The 18,460-nt window shown below is 39.5% G+C and overlaps 1 protein-coding gene across 13 annotated transcripts in view; it reads left to right on the forward strand.

Annotated features, from left to right (window-relative positions):
* Positions 1-18,460, forward strand: part of GRID1 (glutamate ionotropic receptor delta type subunit 1) — a 772,772-nt gene that overhangs the window by 623,169 nt on the left and 131,143 nt on the right. For 10 of the 13 annotated variants that reach the window (XM_064145119.1, XM_064145118.1, XM_064145116.1 and 7 more), the window contains 4 exons: positions 5,917-6,112; positions 15,603-15,769; positions 17,069-17,309; positions 17,576-17,662. In XM_064145119.1, the coding sequence (XP_064001189.1) occupies positions 5,917-6,112; positions 15,603-15,769; positions 17,069-17,309; positions 17,576-17,662 (691 nt within the window). Of the gene's footprint in view, positions 1-5,916; positions 6,113-15,602; positions 15,770-17,068; positions 17,310-17,570; positions 17,663-18,460 lie in introns of all 13 variants that reach the window. The other 3 variants (XM_064145125.1, XM_064145126.1, XM_064145128.1) reach the window with 2 other exon arrangements.

An 18,460-nucleotide genomic window follows, 5' to 3' on the forward strand; every position in this document is an offset into this window, starting at 1 on the left:
GTTCTGTGAATACCAAACTAAGGCTCAAATCCTTTGCCTTGCTGCTTCAGAAATGGATATAAGAAGCAAGTAGGATTCAGGTTAGGACTCAGATTCTGCAGAGTGTTTTGCTCATGAGGAAATTATCCCTAGCATCACAATACTGCCCACATTCTTGATTCAGCTTTGCAGGTTGTTTTCTCATTGGAGGAGTACTAATGAGAAGCTGACCCTGCAAAGCTTGCTTGGCTTCCAAGTCCATCTCTCAGTGGGTGGACTGATATGGTACCAACAATAAACACAATTTTCTTATTTGTTCCAATGGTCTTGGCAAATACGTCCTTGGAGGGTGCAGTTCTGAGCAATTCTGTATCTCAGAATGATTTTCTGCAGTTCACAGTAAGCAGAATTCCCTTCCACTGGTGATAATTTTATCAGCTAGAGCTTTTTTCAGATAGGATTTTATATTCTAGGTTTCAGCTTGTAGGTATTTCCTGGGCTTATACCTGTGGTACAGGGTTGTCAAATTGATTCAGCTATTTTTATTTTTACTTAAAAGATTAGTGGGCTTTCTTTTTTCCCAATTCCTAAAACATGTATTTCCCCCTTATATGTTCTGCTGAGAAAACAGCTAGTGAGAAACTTAACTTGTATTTAATTTCATAGAAGACATGAATTGGTAGCCATGCATTTCTTAGGGGAAATGGCCTCAAGTTGCACCAGGGGAGGTTTAGATCAGATATCAGGAAAAAATTGTTTCCTGTAAGAGTGGTCATTGGACCAGGGTGCTCAGAGTAGTGGTGGAGTCATCATCCCTGGAGGTATTCAAAAACATGTATAGATGTGGCACATCAGGACATGGAATCATAGAGTCAACCAGGTTGGAAGAGACCTCCAAGATCATCCAGTCCAACCCAGTACCCAGCCCTGTCCAATCAACTAAATCATGGCACTAAGTGCCTCATCCAGGCTGTGCTTGAACACCTCCAGGGATGGCAACTCCAGCACCTCCCTTTGCAGCCCATTCCAATGCCAATCACTCTCTCTGGCAAGAACTTCCTCCTAATTTCCAGCCTAGACCTCCCCCAGCACAACTTGAGACTGTGTCCCCTTGTTCTTTTGCTGGTTGCCTGGGAGAAGGGACCAACCCTCACCTGGCTACAGCCTCCCTTCAGTGGACATGATTCAGTGGTCATGGTAGGGTTGCATTGATGGTTGCACTTGATGGGTTGGACTTGATGATTTTATAAGTCTTTTCCAACTTTAATGATTCCATGATTCTATGATGTAGGCAGAGCAGTTTAAAAAGTCTTGTCGTCTCTGAGACGCTTCATCATGCTGGCAGCCATCACTAAAAAAAATATGCTGCATTAAGCAAAAATCTCAGGGTACTGGTTTCCTTGGGTAAAAGAAGAGCATAACTTTGTCTGCCAATGTATGGGGTTAACACTCCAGGGGGAGTAATCTTGAACCTGACCCTAGGTGGTTATTTCTCCAAAACTCTTGGATTTATAGCAGGTCCAGAGTAAAATAAACCTATCCTGGCAGTATATTTTATATCTTTAGTTTATGCACTTTCAGAAAGTGTTACTTAGCCAATATTGTTATTGTCCAGCGAAGTATGACAAAGCTGGTGAGGTGCCTGGAGCACAGCCCTATGAGGAGAGGCTGAGGGAGCTGGAGGTGTGCAGCCTGGAGGAGGCTCAGCAGTGTCCTCCTTGCTGTCTACAGCTGCTTGAAGGGAGGCTGTAGCCAGGTGGGGGTTGATCTCCCCTCCCAAGCAAGCAGCAACAGAACAAGGAAACACAGCCTCAAGTTGTGCTGGGGGAGGTATAGGCTGGATGTTAGGAGGAAGTTCTTGGCAGAGAGAGTGATTGGCATTGGAATGGGCTGCTCAGGGAGGTAGTGGAGTGGCCATCCATGGAAGTGTTCAAGCAAAGCCTGGCTGAGGCACTTAGTGCCATGGTCTAGTTGACTGGCTAGGGCTGGGTGCTAGGTTGGACTGGATGATCTTGGAGGTCTCTTCCAACATGGTTGATTCTATGATTTTGGCAACTATTTTTAGTGGTCCAGTTACAAATGCTAGTACAGTTATTGCCTGACTCTTTATCCTGCATTATGTGGGTTATGTCAATATGTTTCTAAAAAATAAAACAAGCAGAGACTTCAGTTTTAAATTGACTCTACATGAAGTAATCTCAACTCCACTGAAAATTATGTATCAATTGTTGCATTTATGTAGCAGGCATAACTAAATGCATTAAATATTTTGGCTAGTAGTAGGGTTTTAAAAGAAAGCATTTTTGTTTAGATTAGCCGCAGAATCTTTCACTTAAATCGATTAGTTTACATGTACTTGTCTATATTAGCAATCACTGAGTGGATGTATTTATCTATAAATTGAAGTTCAGCTTGTACAACTGTAACTGAGGAACACTGGCTGTTTCTGTTTTACTAGCTTTAGCTTTAATCACACTAACAGAGAGCCCTTAATGGATTGTGAGATCAAATAGCTGAGGAGGTAAGGTTAATGGGGCATCTTGTTATGCTACACATTTTCATTGCAAATAATTTTATATGTTAGATGCATGAAATCTTTGCCATAGGAAAGTGAGACAAGAATTTCAGTGGTTAAAGAAAGTGGGTGCAGCTAATGTCTGGTTACAAAAAGAAGGATTAAGAATGATGAGAACAGCTGCCTTTAAAGAATGACACAATTGCAAGGTACAACCAGTAGGCAAAATGTAGCAGTGAATGATTTTGTCTAGCAATGGCAGGTCAGAGGGAGTTAAAAGAACAATGTTTAAAAACTGCACATGTGATTATCTTTATTCACCTGCTAAAAGCCTGGTGGTAGCAATCTCCATTCAGTATCTTTTATGTATGTGACCATATCTGCCGTACCCAGATATTTGACCACTTCTCTGTCCATAGAGAGGCTGAGCATTGCAACACCTTTCAGTGCAGAAATACAGAACAGACATTTTTTAATATAAAATTAGAAATGTGGTCTAGGCCACTCCCTGTCAGAGTAATTTCTGAGATGAGTTTTTGATTAAGCAGTCCATTTAGTAAAGCCATAAAATGACCTTCTTACTTGAACACTCACCATCTTTCTAAATTTATGCTACAGGGACTCCTCGTACAGTTGGCTATCTACTGTACCAGTCACTGAATTCTTTGGTAACCATATTCCTTCTCACAGGATGTTTCCAAAAGTGGTGCAGCATGGAGAATCTCCTGTGTCAGTGGCTGTTCTTGTGATGCATCGAAAGGGGCACTGCAAGAAAAGTACACACAGTCATTAGGGGCCATAACGCTATGTGGTATCTCTCCCAAGGAAATTCTGCTGGCTAAAGAGGCAGCAGTTGCTTTACTCACCACACCCAGGCAACCAGGTGCTTGCTTTCCTGCCACCAGTACTGCTTATCTGCTTATTGCAAAGCACTTGATTTAAACAGTGCATTTGCTCCCTGTGCCCTTGGAGAGCAACATGTACCATGCTTTTTTACAGTACTGATTGTCAATAAAATGTAATTTAGCTAAAGTACCAATTGCCAATAAAGTGCAATTTAGCTAAAACAAAAAGCATATTTTTAACAAAAAGCTTCCACAGCAGCAGAAGCAGTAGAAATGACCCAGAAAATACTGACATTAATGAAACTGCAGGTTTAATTACTTTGGGTTTAATTACTAGCTTCTTGTGTTTAAACTTCCAAATGGAATGGCAGCAAGAGCAGTAGGCATTTGTAGTTATCACCTAAGAGCTGTGTTAAAGAACATTAGTTAAATGTGTTTCTACTACTGTGCTTATACGCTCCTAAACACACTAAATCCTGGTGTAAAGAAGCTTCTCTTGGGATTTTTCCAAAGGTGGTGCATCATGGAGAATCTCCTGTGTCAGTGGCTGTTCTTGTGATGTATCACAAGGAGCACTGCCACAGAAGTCTTCCTGTGTGTATAGAGTGCCATTCTTTGTCATTTGTACACAGAAACGTGTCTTTTAACAGCCCAGTGATCCATTTCCAGTATATAAACAACTCCATGAGATATGGTGAATGTTATTTGAAAAAATAAAGTTGGAACCAAATGTAGCATGTAATCCTCTAGATCAAGATTGGAGGGAAAATGATTCTCTTCAATTAAATGTACAGGAAGCATTTAGGGCAGAAAAATTTTGGGGATTCTTACAGAGAGGAAAAAAAACAAACATGGATTTTCTTGGTTTTAATTAGAATTTTGAATTTCTAGCAATCCTCGGGGTGTTAATTTTGTATTTTATCGAAGTGCCATATACAGCACTAGAGAAATAGTGAGAGGTATGGAGTTTGATGTCACTCCCAGAGTTAGTCCAAATCCACAAGTGTGTAATGTAGAGAAAACCCATCCACACAGTCATGTTTCAAGCTGCTTAACAGCTTAAAATGATAAAAAGTCCTTAACACAATTTAAGAACTTAAACCACTTAAACTGTGTGAAGCAGCTTGTGAGTTTTAAGAGTTTTGGCAGGCATGAGAGAGACATCACTGCTGAGCTGCAGCCCTTGGGCCAGAGCATGCAGGCTTACCACATGGTGTGCCCTGGTAAAGGGGCCCCCTTGGAGCCAATCTTGGAAGGCCTGATGTGACACGATGGTGAAGATGGAAAGGTTTTCTATATATTTGTACATAGTGTTGTGTATGTGCCTGGAGTGCTTTGCTTTAAAACTGTTGCAGGGAATCTTACAGGGATGTGAGATTTAAGCAGTGGCACCCACCAGTGAAACAGGATAGAAAAATGTTGTCCATGACAGGTTTTTAGCTGTGGCAAACAGCTTCAGCTCATGGGCCAAGGGAAGGCTTCTCAGGATCATTGTGAAGAAATCTGCTGTGAGATCTGCAAGGCCAATTGTTTCGCTGTTGTGGCATCAGGAGCTGGAGGCAAGTGGGAGGTGATGTGTGGGCCTTTCAGATATTCTGAGGAGAATTATTGTTTCCTTTTCCTGAAAGGTTCTGAAAAAGAAATGGGTAGGGGTGGAGGAGGCATGGAGAATTTGGTTTAATTTGAATGGTCTCAGACAGCTTTAGTCAGTTGGTCCTATCAGAATTGTGTCTTTGTTATTATGTGGAGTTACATATTTAGAAACTATAAAATGAACCACTATTTATGACCAATTTGATCCCTGCTGCCACATATGGTGGTCACTGGTTGAAAGGTAAAATGTTCTTATGTCAGTGATGCCACCTTCAGTGTTTAGAAACTTGGCATGGTTTTCATCGATGTGGGCAGTGATTTGCACCTTTCTGTGCAGGAAATGCTGTAAAACAGGAGTGAATTACATTTTGTACAATTTGAAAATAAATGGCACATTCACAGCCCCTCATGTTGAGGCCCATTTACACTTCCAGAGTGGTGTGATGAGTAAATGAAAGTCCAGCCTGTGTGTGAATGAAAAATGCCTGTTTTACCAGAGGCTGTGAAAAGAGAGACTTGGTGGTAATTGGAAGCAAGACTTTTATTTGCTTGTTTAAAACAGTTGTATTGATTTGGAGACACTGGGAGCATTGGTATAGCTGCAAACTAATTCCACTGACTTCTGCAAGGTATTTCTGGATGTGCTGGAAGTTTACATTTATCACCGGAGTTTTTCTTGTGTTTGAGTAAGTCTTTATTGAATGACATCCGTGGGCAAACTTGGCATCATAATATATGACATAAATATTATCTGTCCAAAAATATTCTTTACTGGAGTGAAAAAGAGCTTAACTATAGTTAAATTCATGTGATATCAATACAATCAATTTATTCCTTGATTTTGTTTTATGATGAGGAATAAGGTCCTGCAAATGTTACTTGGTGAAGGTGATTCCTGATATACATAGAAAGGATTCATTTAATGAATGAAATCTTGATAATGTACTTTGCAATACTAATATCTCAGTATCACTTGAATTTCAGAACATTTCAGGATCTGTCCAAACAAATGGATATATCTTATGGTACAGTCAGGGATTCAGCAGTGTATGAATACTTCAAAGCGAAAGGGACCAATCCGTTGGAGCAGGATAACACATTTGCTGAACTGTGGAGGACTATCAGTAAGAACAATGGAGCAGATAATTGTGTATCGAACCCTTCTGAAGGTATCAGGAAGGTAAGACTGGATCACAAGTGTTTTAATTTAATTTTTGTTCTTTATCCATGTTGTTTGCATGTAGTTAAGTCACAGGGAAGCAGCTATATAGTCACATGAAAAAAGTAAAATCCATATCTGAAATTCCTTTTTATTAACTCAGTGGCAGGTAAGAGTTGTTATTTAGGGGTTGTGGTTTTGAATTGAAGTATCTTAGCTCTCCCTAAGTCTTCAGTATATAAATCCTTTGGATTTGGCCATAAAGTTTCTCAGTTTATTTACCATTTTGAACATTCTTTACATTATTCAGGTACTGACTTTTGTCCTTTGCTTTTGTGATTGAGTTTTTTTTTGAGTTTGTGAATTGAGCTTATTGGAAACGTGTAAGAATCAGGAGATTGGCTGAACATAAACTCATTTGTCTTAGAAAATAAATTTAAGGCAAGATTTTCTTTTGTTTATTCCAAACTCTTTCATATATGACTGTGCTTTCACCTAACTTTTCTTTTCCTCAGGTACAAATACACTTTTTTTTTTTTTTGGTGAAACTGACCATTGATGTGGGATTCACAGACTGATGTATAAACAGCTTGAGATCCTACACCCTTCTGCCAAATCCTGTGTTAGACAGCCCTGGTTCAGATCATGCAAATATAAATGTCCACACTTTCTGATTCTTAAGTTTGCTTTTCTTCTCTGCTTTCCATCTTGTGGCACAGCAAAACCAAATAGCAAATAACATGAAAATGTGTCTGGGAGTACGCTATGGCTGAGCAGCTAAATGTGCTGCTCCTTTAGTGAAAAAAAACCTAAATAACTTTCTGTTTGTCAAATGATTTTTTTTTCTTAAAACAAGTTAACAGCTATTATAGCAACTGTTTGATCAGAGTCACTCTGCTGTCAGTGGATGATAGAATCATAGAATCAACCAGGTTGGCAGAGACCTCCAAGATCATCCAGTCCAACCTAGCACACAGCCCTAGCCAGTCAACTAGACCATGGCACTAAGTGCCTCATCCAGTCTTTTCTTGAACACCTCCAGGGACAGTGACTCCACCACCTCCCTGGGCAGCCCATTCCAATGGCAAATCACTCTCTCTAGCAAGAGCTTCCTCCTAACATCCAGCCTAGACCTCCCCTGGCACAACAGAATCACTGATTCTGAATAGATATATCACTAAGCCTTTACGTTTTCAAGTGGGAAATAATGCAATCATTGAGTTCTGAATTTCTTAGCTGTTTGAAACCTTCTCTGAAGAGTTACATAGAAAACATCCAAAATTTACTGTTTTTTACAGTGCTATGAGCAGGATGAACACAATAAGACAGGTCATCCCATTTTCCAAATCAATGTCCTTTACCATAACATGCCCAAATGTTTGCATGACTTTTGGACAAAATCCTTAAACAAACACCCTTTGTAATTTCAGCACAGAAATATTTAATCAATAGATTTGGTTCACACTGCTTTTTCCTCAGTCTCCCAACTGAACCTCTTACAGCATTTTGCCCTCATCTCAAACAGCCTTTCTGCCTTGGTACAAGATAGAGCTCTGGCAATAGCAAAGTCTGTGGTGTATTGATTTTATATTTTTTTTAATTTGCTCAGCACTTAAGAAAATGTTGCCCCTGTTTTGGGGCAATCTTTAAATGTGTTGGTACACATTTAAAGAAGGTAGGAATAAAGACGTTAAGTACCTTTCTATATCCTTCCATCATTAAAAGCATTAATACAACATTTTACCTTAGAAAAATGTATTTTACTTTGTTTTCCCTTTTTTTTACCCATTCCTTAGACATGAGATTGCAAATACTCTTAATAAGCAATGATTTACTGCATGATTTACCTAAGCCAGAAAAGTAACTGCATATTGGCAGGCTGTTTAGAACAGCAGTTATATTGCCTGCATGAAGCCAGCAGCTCTATCCTATTACTGTAATAGTAACTATTCCTATCTAGTTTGATTTCTGTAATGCAGGGTGATTTTTGTATAACTTGATCAGCTTGTTCAGGTAACACAAACAATAACCAATTAACTTCAGTTCCCAAAGTTGACCAAGGCACACCTCTACACAGATTTGGCTTAATGTTTAATAGCATTGTCAACTAAATTTATGTTTGCAGTTCTAATATCACTCTTCCTAGCTCACTGAGTTCTCTGAATAAACAGAGAAGATTTCCATGTCAAGTATTACATCTAGAAAGTCTGTTTTTTCTAAAGGGGAATTGATGGCAGTCAAGGAAATGGGACTTTCCATCCATAAACGCATACTTCTGAATGAAAGAGACGTAAATGTCCCCTAGAAATGTATCCTACAGGAAAGGGGAAATGAAAACCTCTCTACTATAGAAAGATCTGGAAGATATTTTTCTGAATAATGACTTGTCCAACACAATGCAAAAAACATCACTAGTACCCTTTCTCCCCTCCTTCCCCTTTCTGTTTTCTTTAGACAACATCACGGTTCAGTTGCAATTACAAACAGATCAATATTGCTTCAATGCAAATCAGGGGAGTACTGCAGGTCTTTCAGATGTTTTTCTCTATTCTACTCTATTCACCTCACCTGGAGATTTTTCTACTCCTTCTAGCTGCCTGAAAACAAAAGGACAGCAAAAGAAGAAAGTCCTGAAAAGTTTTGTGGCATTTCGTTGCCATGGCAGAGATGACTTTTCAGACATAACACAGTCCTTGTGGCCACAGTGACCATCTCCCACTGTTGGTGCACAGCTTTTGCAACACTGGAAGAGTCAGCTAGAGAGTGTTAATGCACTGCAAAGTCATGCCAGTGGCAGAAGAATGTTAATGTTTCAGAGATGGGGTGCTTTTGTCCTACATCCAAAGCAGTTTAAAGTGTTCATTGCAGATTGAAAAAGACTCCTGTTCATCCTCCTATTCCTACCCCACCTCAAATAATGTGTCCAGTTCTGGTGTCCTCATCATAACAAAGGCACAGAGCTGTTAGAGTGAGTCTGGAGGAGGGCCACAAAGATGGTCCAAGGGCTGGAACACCTCTGCTATGAGAACAGGCTGCAGGAGCTGGGGTTATTCAGCCTAGAGAAGAGAAGTCTCTGTGGAGACCTTAGACTTGCCTTCCAATAGCTGAAGGGATCCTACATGAAGGCTGGAGGGGGACTTCTCATAAGGGTGTCTAGCAATAGATCAAGGTTTAGACTAAGTCTCAGGAAGAAGCTCTTCAGTATGAGTATGGTTGGACTCTGGAATAGGCTGCCCAGGGAGGTTGTAGATGCCTTCTTAGTGGGGGTGTTTAAGACTAGGTTGAGTGAGGCCTTGAGCAGCCGAGTCTTGTTGAGGAGTCCCCATCCATGGCATGGAAGTTGGAGTAGATGATCTATAAGGTCCCTTTCCAGCTAAGCCATTCTATGATTCACTGATTCAAAAATACCTCTGGAGAGCATAAGAGGTTACCAAACAAATTACCAGTACAGTACAAAATGTGAATGTATTATTGATATAGGCAATGTTTCATTACCTCCCTTTTTTTGCTTCCTTCATAAAGTTATCTACCTTAATGAACACTAAACATTAAAACGGAGTGTTTGTTGTAAGTCACCTCTGTTTTTATTTTGAGAGTAAAATTAATGAAAAAACTCAATGAGTAGGTTATAGATGTTATTATTAGTAGGTTTAGATGTTATTATTTCCAACAATTTATGAATTTTATATTGTAAATTGTAGTTGCTCATTCATATTTTTCCATGGGTCCTTGTAAATATCTTTATTTCTTGACCCCTCAGTCTCTGGAGTAAAACTAAATGGTTGATTAAAGTTTGGATGTATTACATCCTTAATTATATTAATTATATTATTATTGCAACCTTAACTATGATAATTTTAAAATAATTTGGACAGGATTGAAAAACACATTTTATTTTTACTAGAACTATGATGCTTCTCTTCAAGCACTGTTTGTAGATAAATGTTACTGAAGAATGTTTTTGGGCTACTCCATTCATGCCAATGTAAAGGTTATTTCTTGATATTTCTGTGGTAGCAGCCCTGTAATGGGATCAGCTGCAGTGACACTCTGTTCCGACAGTAAATTGATGATGAATGTTGCATTGTTCTGGCACTTTTGTCTTTAGCATGGTAGCTTTTTCATATCGATGATTAATCTGAAATTAGTCATATTCAAGTTATTAGTATTTCTTTCCATGCTTTCTTTGAAAAAAAAAAAAAAACACAAAGCCCCCCCATTATTTTACCATCATTAAGCCAGGATTCTTTGAACAATATTCTTTCATCTCCCAATGTGTTCAAAAGTGACATTATGAGGTTGCTTACTGTTTTTCTGAAGTATTGCTATTCTTGTTCTTATTTCTTGGAAGAGAGGTTTCTGTCCTTTTAATTTTTCATGATTGTGAAAAAGAAATATTGTGTGTGTGTATATATATATATATATATATATGCATGTGTGTGCATATATATGTAAAAATATTTTTTTCTGGTCTTACATGAGTTACCTTAGAATCATAGAATCAATCAGGTTGAAAGAGACCTCCAAGATCATCCAGTGTAACCTATCACCCAGCCCTAGCCAATCAGCTAGACCAGGCACTAAATGCCTCATCCAGTTTTGAACATCTCCAGGGACGGTGACTCCACTACCTCCCTGGGCAGCCCATTCCAATCAAATCACTCTCTCTGGCAACAACTTCCTCCTAACATCCAGACTAGACCTCCCCCAGCACAATTTGAGACTGTGTCCCCTTGTTCTGTTGCTGGTTGCCTGGCAGAAGAGACCAACCCTGACCTGGCTACAGCCTCCCTTCAGGTAGTTGTAGATAGCAATGAGGTCACCCCTGAGCCTCCTATTCTTCAGTCTAAACCTGTTCATCCAAAGATAAATCTGATGTCTTAGGTATCAACCATCAGAGTTGCTCTACCTAATTAATGCTGTTTTGGTTGAATTTCTGTTAAAGAGGTTTTTGAAAGTTTAACCAAGATATTTTTGCTTTGATCTGCAATATACTTGCATGCTGTGAGTTACAATAAGGCTAGAGCAAAAGAGGAAGATATGAAAGTAAATTAAAAGTCAAAAGTATAAATTTGAGCTAATTATTTCTGTGTTGAATTTAATTCTTTATTCAAGCTATCTTACCTATTCTTATTTGCTACAGTACCTCTTACCATCTCTGTGTATTACCTTTGCAATGATGTCTGATCACTAGAAGATTTTTATTGGTTTCGGACATAGAAACACAATGCAGGCTTTAGATGGCTGTGCTGTGACTGCAAGAGCATGAGGATATGGATCTTTGTTGGATTGTGATCAAGGCAGCATGGGTAGTTACACCTGTGTCATATGCAACTAGGGAGGGAGTATTGCTGTGTTTCCTGCTTGTACATCCTACAGGTCAGTGCCAGGCGTTTACTGCATAGTTTTCTTACCTCCACTACCCCTCTGGCCTGGAAGCTAAGGAGTGTACACACGTGCATTATTTCATGGGACAAAAATAGAAAGCCTACACTAGACCTGAAAAGTTTTGGGTTGATTTTTGGTTAAAAACAAGAATCAGTTTGATTTAATTTGTCTTTTACTGCTTTTCTAATGAAGGTATAAATGTATCTTATTTGTGAAGGGTGCTGAATGTAGACAGCAGCTAAACATTTGGTCATAAGGAAACTTTCCATGAAATGAACATGGCACAGGATAGAACGATCCATGTAATAAAAAGTATAGAACTAATATGAAGAATCATAGAATCAACCAGGTTGGAAGAGACTTCCAACATCATCCAGTTTAACCTATCACCCAACCCTAGCCAGTCAACTAGACCATAGCACTAAGTGTCTCAGCCAAGCTTTTCTTGAATACCTCCAGGGACAGTGACTCCACCACCTCCCTGGGCAGCCCATTCCAATGCCAATCACTCTCTCTGTGAAGAACTTCTCCCTAATGTCCAGCCTAGACCTCCCTTGGCACAACTTGAGACTGTGTCCCCTTGTTCTCCTGCTGCTTGCCTGGGAGAAGAGGCCAACCCCCACCTGGCTACAGTTTCCCTTTAGGTAGTTGTAGACAGCAATGAGGTCCCTCCTGAGCCTCCTCTTCTCCAGGCTAAACAACCCCAGCTCCCTCAGCCTCTCCTCACAGGGCTGTGTTCCAGGCCCCTCACCAGCTTTGTCACCCTTCTCTGGACATGTTCCAGTATCTCAACATCTCTCTTGGATTGAGGGGCCCAGAACTGGACACAGGATTCAAGGTGTGGCCTGACCAGTGTTGAGTACAGGGGCAGAATAACCTCCGTTGTCCTACTGGTCACACTGTAGCCTGGGTAGACTTAGTTTGCTGACCACTTACCTTTTAAAAACATTACTTAGGACAGCAACATTGCCAATGCAAGTAAATAGACCTTTTTACAGCTCTTCTGTCCAAAATAGAAAGACAATGTAAAAAGCTCTTCTATATAGAATAACATACAGAAAACTGAGGTTTGAACAGTATAATCAGTAATCTTATTGTTTTGTAGAAGTTGCCTTATAATTGAAATTTAATGTTTGAGGTAGATTGTTCTTCAAGTACTACTAAGTATAAGATGAGGAATGTATGACAAGATGCCAGTGTTTTTTTTATTTTCTCTCTCTTTTTTTTCTAAAATGTAAATTTGATAAGACAATTTACAGATGAAAAAGCATAGGAAAAAAACAACTACGAAAAGCATATTTTAGGCTTCTAAGAATCATAGAATAATGGAATTGTTTGGGTTGAAAGGAATCACCAAATGTCATCCAGTCCAACCCCCTTGCAGTCATCAGGGACAACCTGCACTAGGTCAAGTTGCTCAAAGCCTTGTCCAGCCTGACCTTGAGTTGTCTCCAGAGATGGAGCCTCAGTTGCCTCCCTGGGTAATCTGTTCCAGTATTCTGCTACCCTCATCATAATGAAGTTGTTCCTAACGTTCAATCTAAATCTGCTCCTCTCCAATTTCAAACTATTGCACTTCATCTTAGCACTACAGGCCTTTATAAACAGTCCCTCTGCAGCCTTCTTGTAGGCCCCCATCAGGTCCTGAAAGGCCACTATTAGATGTGTCCAGTACCTTCTCCAAGCTGAACAGCTCCAGATCCCCCGGTCTGTCCTCATAGGAGAGGTGTTCCAGCCCCCAGATGATTTTTGTGGCCCTCCTCTGGACCCATTCTATCAGATCCTTATCCTTCCAGTCTTAAGGGCTGTAGAGTTGGATGCAGTACTCCAAGATGTTAGGAAGTAGGCACCTGGCTGAATGTAGGCTAGATGCCTTGAGGAGTCCTTTCTTTGCCATCTTTAACTTTTTACTCATCCTTACATTGACAGGTTATGCAACCTGTTTTGGCTGTTACATGTAGTAACGAATGATTTGTTTGTTCTTCACCCCTTTATGCCAACCCTTGCCAGTTTAGATAGATAGCTAGGTAATAGTATTACAATGCAGACTTCTCTCTGGTTTCATACAATGACATTGAAGTGAGAGATATTTTTTATGAACATACTAGATTAAACAGGTTGTGTCAGCTAAGTATGAGTTTAACAGTAGAGTCCTGTCGCTCCTGTAAGGCCTATACTATAGTTTATCTTTTAATGATGTTTTGTGCTAGTACAGCAATAGTTGTCTGAGGCTATATGCATTAATTATTGCTACTCTGAACTGTCAAAAGAGATGGCAAAGGAGAAGGTGGGGAGAATTCACAATGGTAGCATGCCCTCAACAAGAAAATATTTTATAAGTGGTCAGTACAGGTTGATGTAAATCTTACCAAGGAGGAAAGATACAGTATTTTTAGTCTGGTTTAACTCAGAAGCAAATGAATTTGGAGATCTTTGCTTGCCTTGATGCAAATAAAAGGGAAGGGGGAGGGAATGTGAGGGATTGTGGCAAGTAGCTTACAGAAAATCCAAAGAGATGGCAAAGGAGAAGGTGGGGAGAATTCACAATGGTAGCATGCCCTTAACAAAAAAATATTTTTAAAGCGATCAGTACAGGTTGATGTAAATCTTACCAAAGAGGAAAGATACAGCAATTTTAGTCTGGTTTAACTCAGAAGCAAATGAATTTGGAGATCTTTGCTTGCCTTGATGCAAATAAAAGGGAAAGGGGAGGGAATGTGGGGGATTGTGGCAAGTAGCTTACAGAAAATCCAGACAACATAGTTTTAATCTTTGTTTCCCTGGAATCTATCCACTAAAGGATAACTCACACATGTGATTTAATGTTGTATTTAAACAACTGTCAGAGCCATCAGAAAGCTGTGGTTTATATCAAAGCATGGTAAAGAAAAAAATGCCTAATTGCTCAACTGAGGATCCAATATAATAAAATAGCAAAAGGACACTTACAGGCTTAAAAGTGGATTCAAAACTGAGCTTACACAAATATGGAAAACATGCAGAAGGATGAACTAATCCCATGTGTGGGCTGCAGCCACTTGCTACGGCATGTAGTGATTCTGTTCCCATGAAGAAATATACTCAGGACTTCAGTTTCCTGCTTTGTTTAGGTCTGACCTAAAGATCTGAAATTGCTCAAAAATTAAATAAGAAGTCTTGGAAGTATACATTTGTGTCTACTCATTTATTTGCATTAGACATTTCAGTTTATCTGTTCCATTGTGCTCTATATGCTCACTAGAGACTTAAAAAAACATACTACTTAAATATATTGGGAGTCCTATGATTACTTTAATAATAAAAAAAACCCAACAAACATTTTCTTTATTGAATCCCTGTCCAGAGGTGTTTCTTACATCTTATGTTAAATAAGGTGATTTATATTCATCATATGCACTGCATTCAGGCATTGGTTTGAATACCATTTAAGGCTGATATTTAAAGACATCTGCAAGGGTGCATTCTAAAACAAATAATATTTGCCCCCAAAACTGAGATAATAGGAGATGTTGGCGACTCCTCTTTCCAGTGGGGGCAAAACCCACAAGCCAACAAAAAAGAAAACCCAAACAAAAGAAGGAACTCTTTAAACTCAGAGCATGGCTTTTGTTACAGGGCTATCAGAACTCTCAGAAGGGACCTTATTTACGTGTTTTTATGAGGAAAGTTGCAAAATTACCGTTTTGGTGAGTGTGATGACTAGGAAGCACTACTTACTGCTTATACAGTGCCCCTCTAGTTCCACAAATGTATGGAACAAGTCATATTCCATGCTTCCTACAAAACATACATCAAAGTTCATCAGCTAAGGCAATAGCTTTAATTTATAATTAATAATCTGCTTTGTAAGCCTTTGACTGTACTTACAGTTGGCTATGTTATCTTTGTATTCCTATTAAAAATGGAAGACCTTTTAGTAAGGTTCAAAACAGATGACATACTGCTAGGAGAGAAGACTTTTGTGAATGTACTGAGATGTTGGAAGTCTACATATAAACTGTAACCTAATGAAATATCACCATGTAGCAGTGACAAGCCCAGCATTTGTTTGTTTGCTTGGGTTTTGTCCTACCTAGAAATGTAGTATAGTTGAGATTGTGCTATGTTTGTGTTGTATTTACAGGCAAAGAAAGGAAATTATGCTTTCCTGTGGGATGTGACGGTGGTGGAATATGCTGCGCTGACAGATGATGAATGTTCTGTGACAGTCATTGGGAATAGCATCAGCAGTAAAGGATATGGCATAGCACTCCAACATGGAAGCCCCTACAGAGATCTTTTCTCCCAGAGGTAAACTGAAACAAAGCTCATTTTATAGGATTCCGTTCACAACTAAAAACCACATTAATTTTGGCAAGTGTTGAGCAAAGGACAGTGAATAAATGACAGCAGAGTGGTTAGGAGTTCAGGTTTCAACAAAGCTGCAAATTCTACTCCCTGTACAAGTGCTTAGGGAGGAGGGGACTGGTGGTGTTACATGACCTCTCAGCTCCAGGCAGCACTACCTTTGGCAGAAAAAGAACTGGTGATCTCAGAGCTTTGTATGAGCAACACAGAAAATTGAAGAGAGATCTTTGATTCATGTCTAAGAAGCTATGTGTAACTTCCTACAGTATTCAAGTAACAGAGCCCAGGTTAATCCTTTAGGGTGGAGAAACAGGTCAAAGACTCATGGTGGTACAGGGAAATATTCTATTGCATGGGATTGCCAAAATGATGAGACTACAAGACTGCATTTAGTGATCTCTGAGCTATCAGGTAGGAATGTCTTTTTTCATATGAATGTGTGCACTGAAATGAAGACATGCAGTTGTGCAGATGTGTGTGGCCTTAGCAGAAGGTGAGTGGGTGCTTTGCTCCAGGCAGGGAGCTGAAGCAAGATTTCCTCCTCTCTCCCCTTCCCTATGAAAAGGAGTAAAACTCCAGCTGCCTAAAAAGAGACAATGCTGCCTCAAGAAAAAGATTGTTAGTAAACAGTTATCAAACCAAATCCAAAATGAATCATTCATGGAGGAAAGGGACACTTCACAAGAAACAAAACAATGATTAATTAGCAGCTGTTAACACAGTAATTCAAGCATGAAGTAACAGCAGTGAAGTAAAATCTTTTTGAATAAACTACATTTGCTGAAGTAAATGAGATGGTTGCTGCTTAAACAGATTTGTATTAAGTGGCACACAAATAGTAACATATTTAGTCTTGCATGATTTTGAAATTATTGTGGGAGAACAACAGTGGAGTGGGTTGAGAATTCTGCTAGTGGGACCAGCTGTTGCAGCTGAATGTGGCAAGACCAGCCATGACTAACTGGAATATGATGATTTCCCTTGGAAATGCTCTTTGCATTGCAGTGTAATTTTTGACAGCCTCTTCTTTTTCAAAAGTTACTCAATGGAGTTTACCTGCTACTGTGAGTAGGAAGAAATCCTTGTATAATGGAGTTTCAGATGAAGGATACTACATTGTGGTGGTGGGATAGAGTTTTGAATTGAGGAATGGTAGATTTTACAGTAATGTGACATACAGAAAAGACAAAAAAGAAAAAAATATCATTAAAAAATAATACTTGTCTTTTGAAATTTGTACAGGATCCTAGAGTTGCAAGAAAGTGGAGATTTGGATGTTCTTAAACAGAAATGGTGGCCACGGATGGGACGTTGTGACCTGAATAGCCATACCAATGCACAGACAGATGGGAAGGCACTCAAGCTTCACAGTTTTGCAGGCGTTTTCTGCATTTTAGCAATAGGCCTTCTTCTTGCTTGCTTGGTGGCAGCATTGGAGTTGTGGTGGAACAGCAACCGTTGTCATCAAGAGACACCGAAAGAGGTCCATAACTTTTATTCTTATCACAATTAAAAGTAGAAAACACAAATGAAAGAGAGAGCAAGTGGAAGTTGTGGGATTTTAGGTGCTCTCGTACAATAAATTTGATTAATTTTGATTCACCATACTAAGCTTTGCATATAACTTTTTGGGTGGTTGTTTTTAAACGAATAAAAAAAAGCCCAAAATAAAATGTGTCTTTTGTGCACATAGAAGGTGCCAAACTGACAGCTCTGGAGACTAAAGCCCTCTATTTATTTATAGAGCAGATACAGCATGGGCAGCAGCAGTGCAAACTTCCCCACATTGCCCCACCAATGTGCCTCAACCCTGACCTGGAGAGACCACCTTTAGGGGTAAGAGAGTAGTTCAGAAACATGCCCTCAGTCTCTCTGCTGTGAGTGACGAGGAGGCCAGTCAGAGGCACCACTTGTGCCATCTGTGCTAATGTTTTTTCTGATCTGAGACCCCATCCATCAGTTGTGACAACCATGTTCATCCTGCGCAGGCAGTGCAGCTGCCAGCCAGTTGGTGGCTGTTTTCTTTCATGGCCGATCCAGTCTGAGTTTGAAGAGGTACATGAGCAATTTAAAGTAAACCATCTAGTTATTGACTGAATAAGCCATATTGCCATGACACTGTTTAAATGCTTCCTTTATTTTGAAATCAGTTTTATTTCTCAAAGTAGGAGCTTCTGAGTAAACTGACCTTCACATGACATATTTTAGTTAAGAAGATACATGTGAAAATGTATTGGTTTTGAAGTTCTCATGAACAGCAGTGAGTAATAGTTAGAAATGCTATGATAGAATAATCAGTCCATACTGAGATCTGTCTTGCATGAAGCCTGTATTTGTTTACATAGATTAAATGTTTAACAAACTAACCTCTTGTAATTTTGGAGACACTAAGGTATTTGTAGGTGCTTTCAACTTGGAACAGATGTTTGTTACAAGCAAATAATAGCACTGAGCTGCACTACAGATGGAAAACAGTATATAGCCCATCAATTCCAATCTATGTTTCTCAAGTTGCCAGGAGTACTACGCTAATTGACAGACCTATCACCTGTAAGCAGTTCTGGCAAATGGGACCTGAAGAGATGTGCTGTAGTCTGTAATGTCGTGAAATATTTATCAGTAAGATTGAGTTCT

This window comes from Pogoniulus pusillus, chromosome 6 (genome assembly GCF_015220805.1).
Source record: "Pogoniulus pusillus isolate bPogPus1 chromosome 6, bPogPus1.pri, whole genome shotgun sequence".
In the NCBI taxonomy this organism is placed as follows: domain Eukaryota; kingdom Metazoa; phylum Chordata; class Aves; order Piciformes; family Lybiidae; genus Pogoniulus; species Pogoniulus pusillus.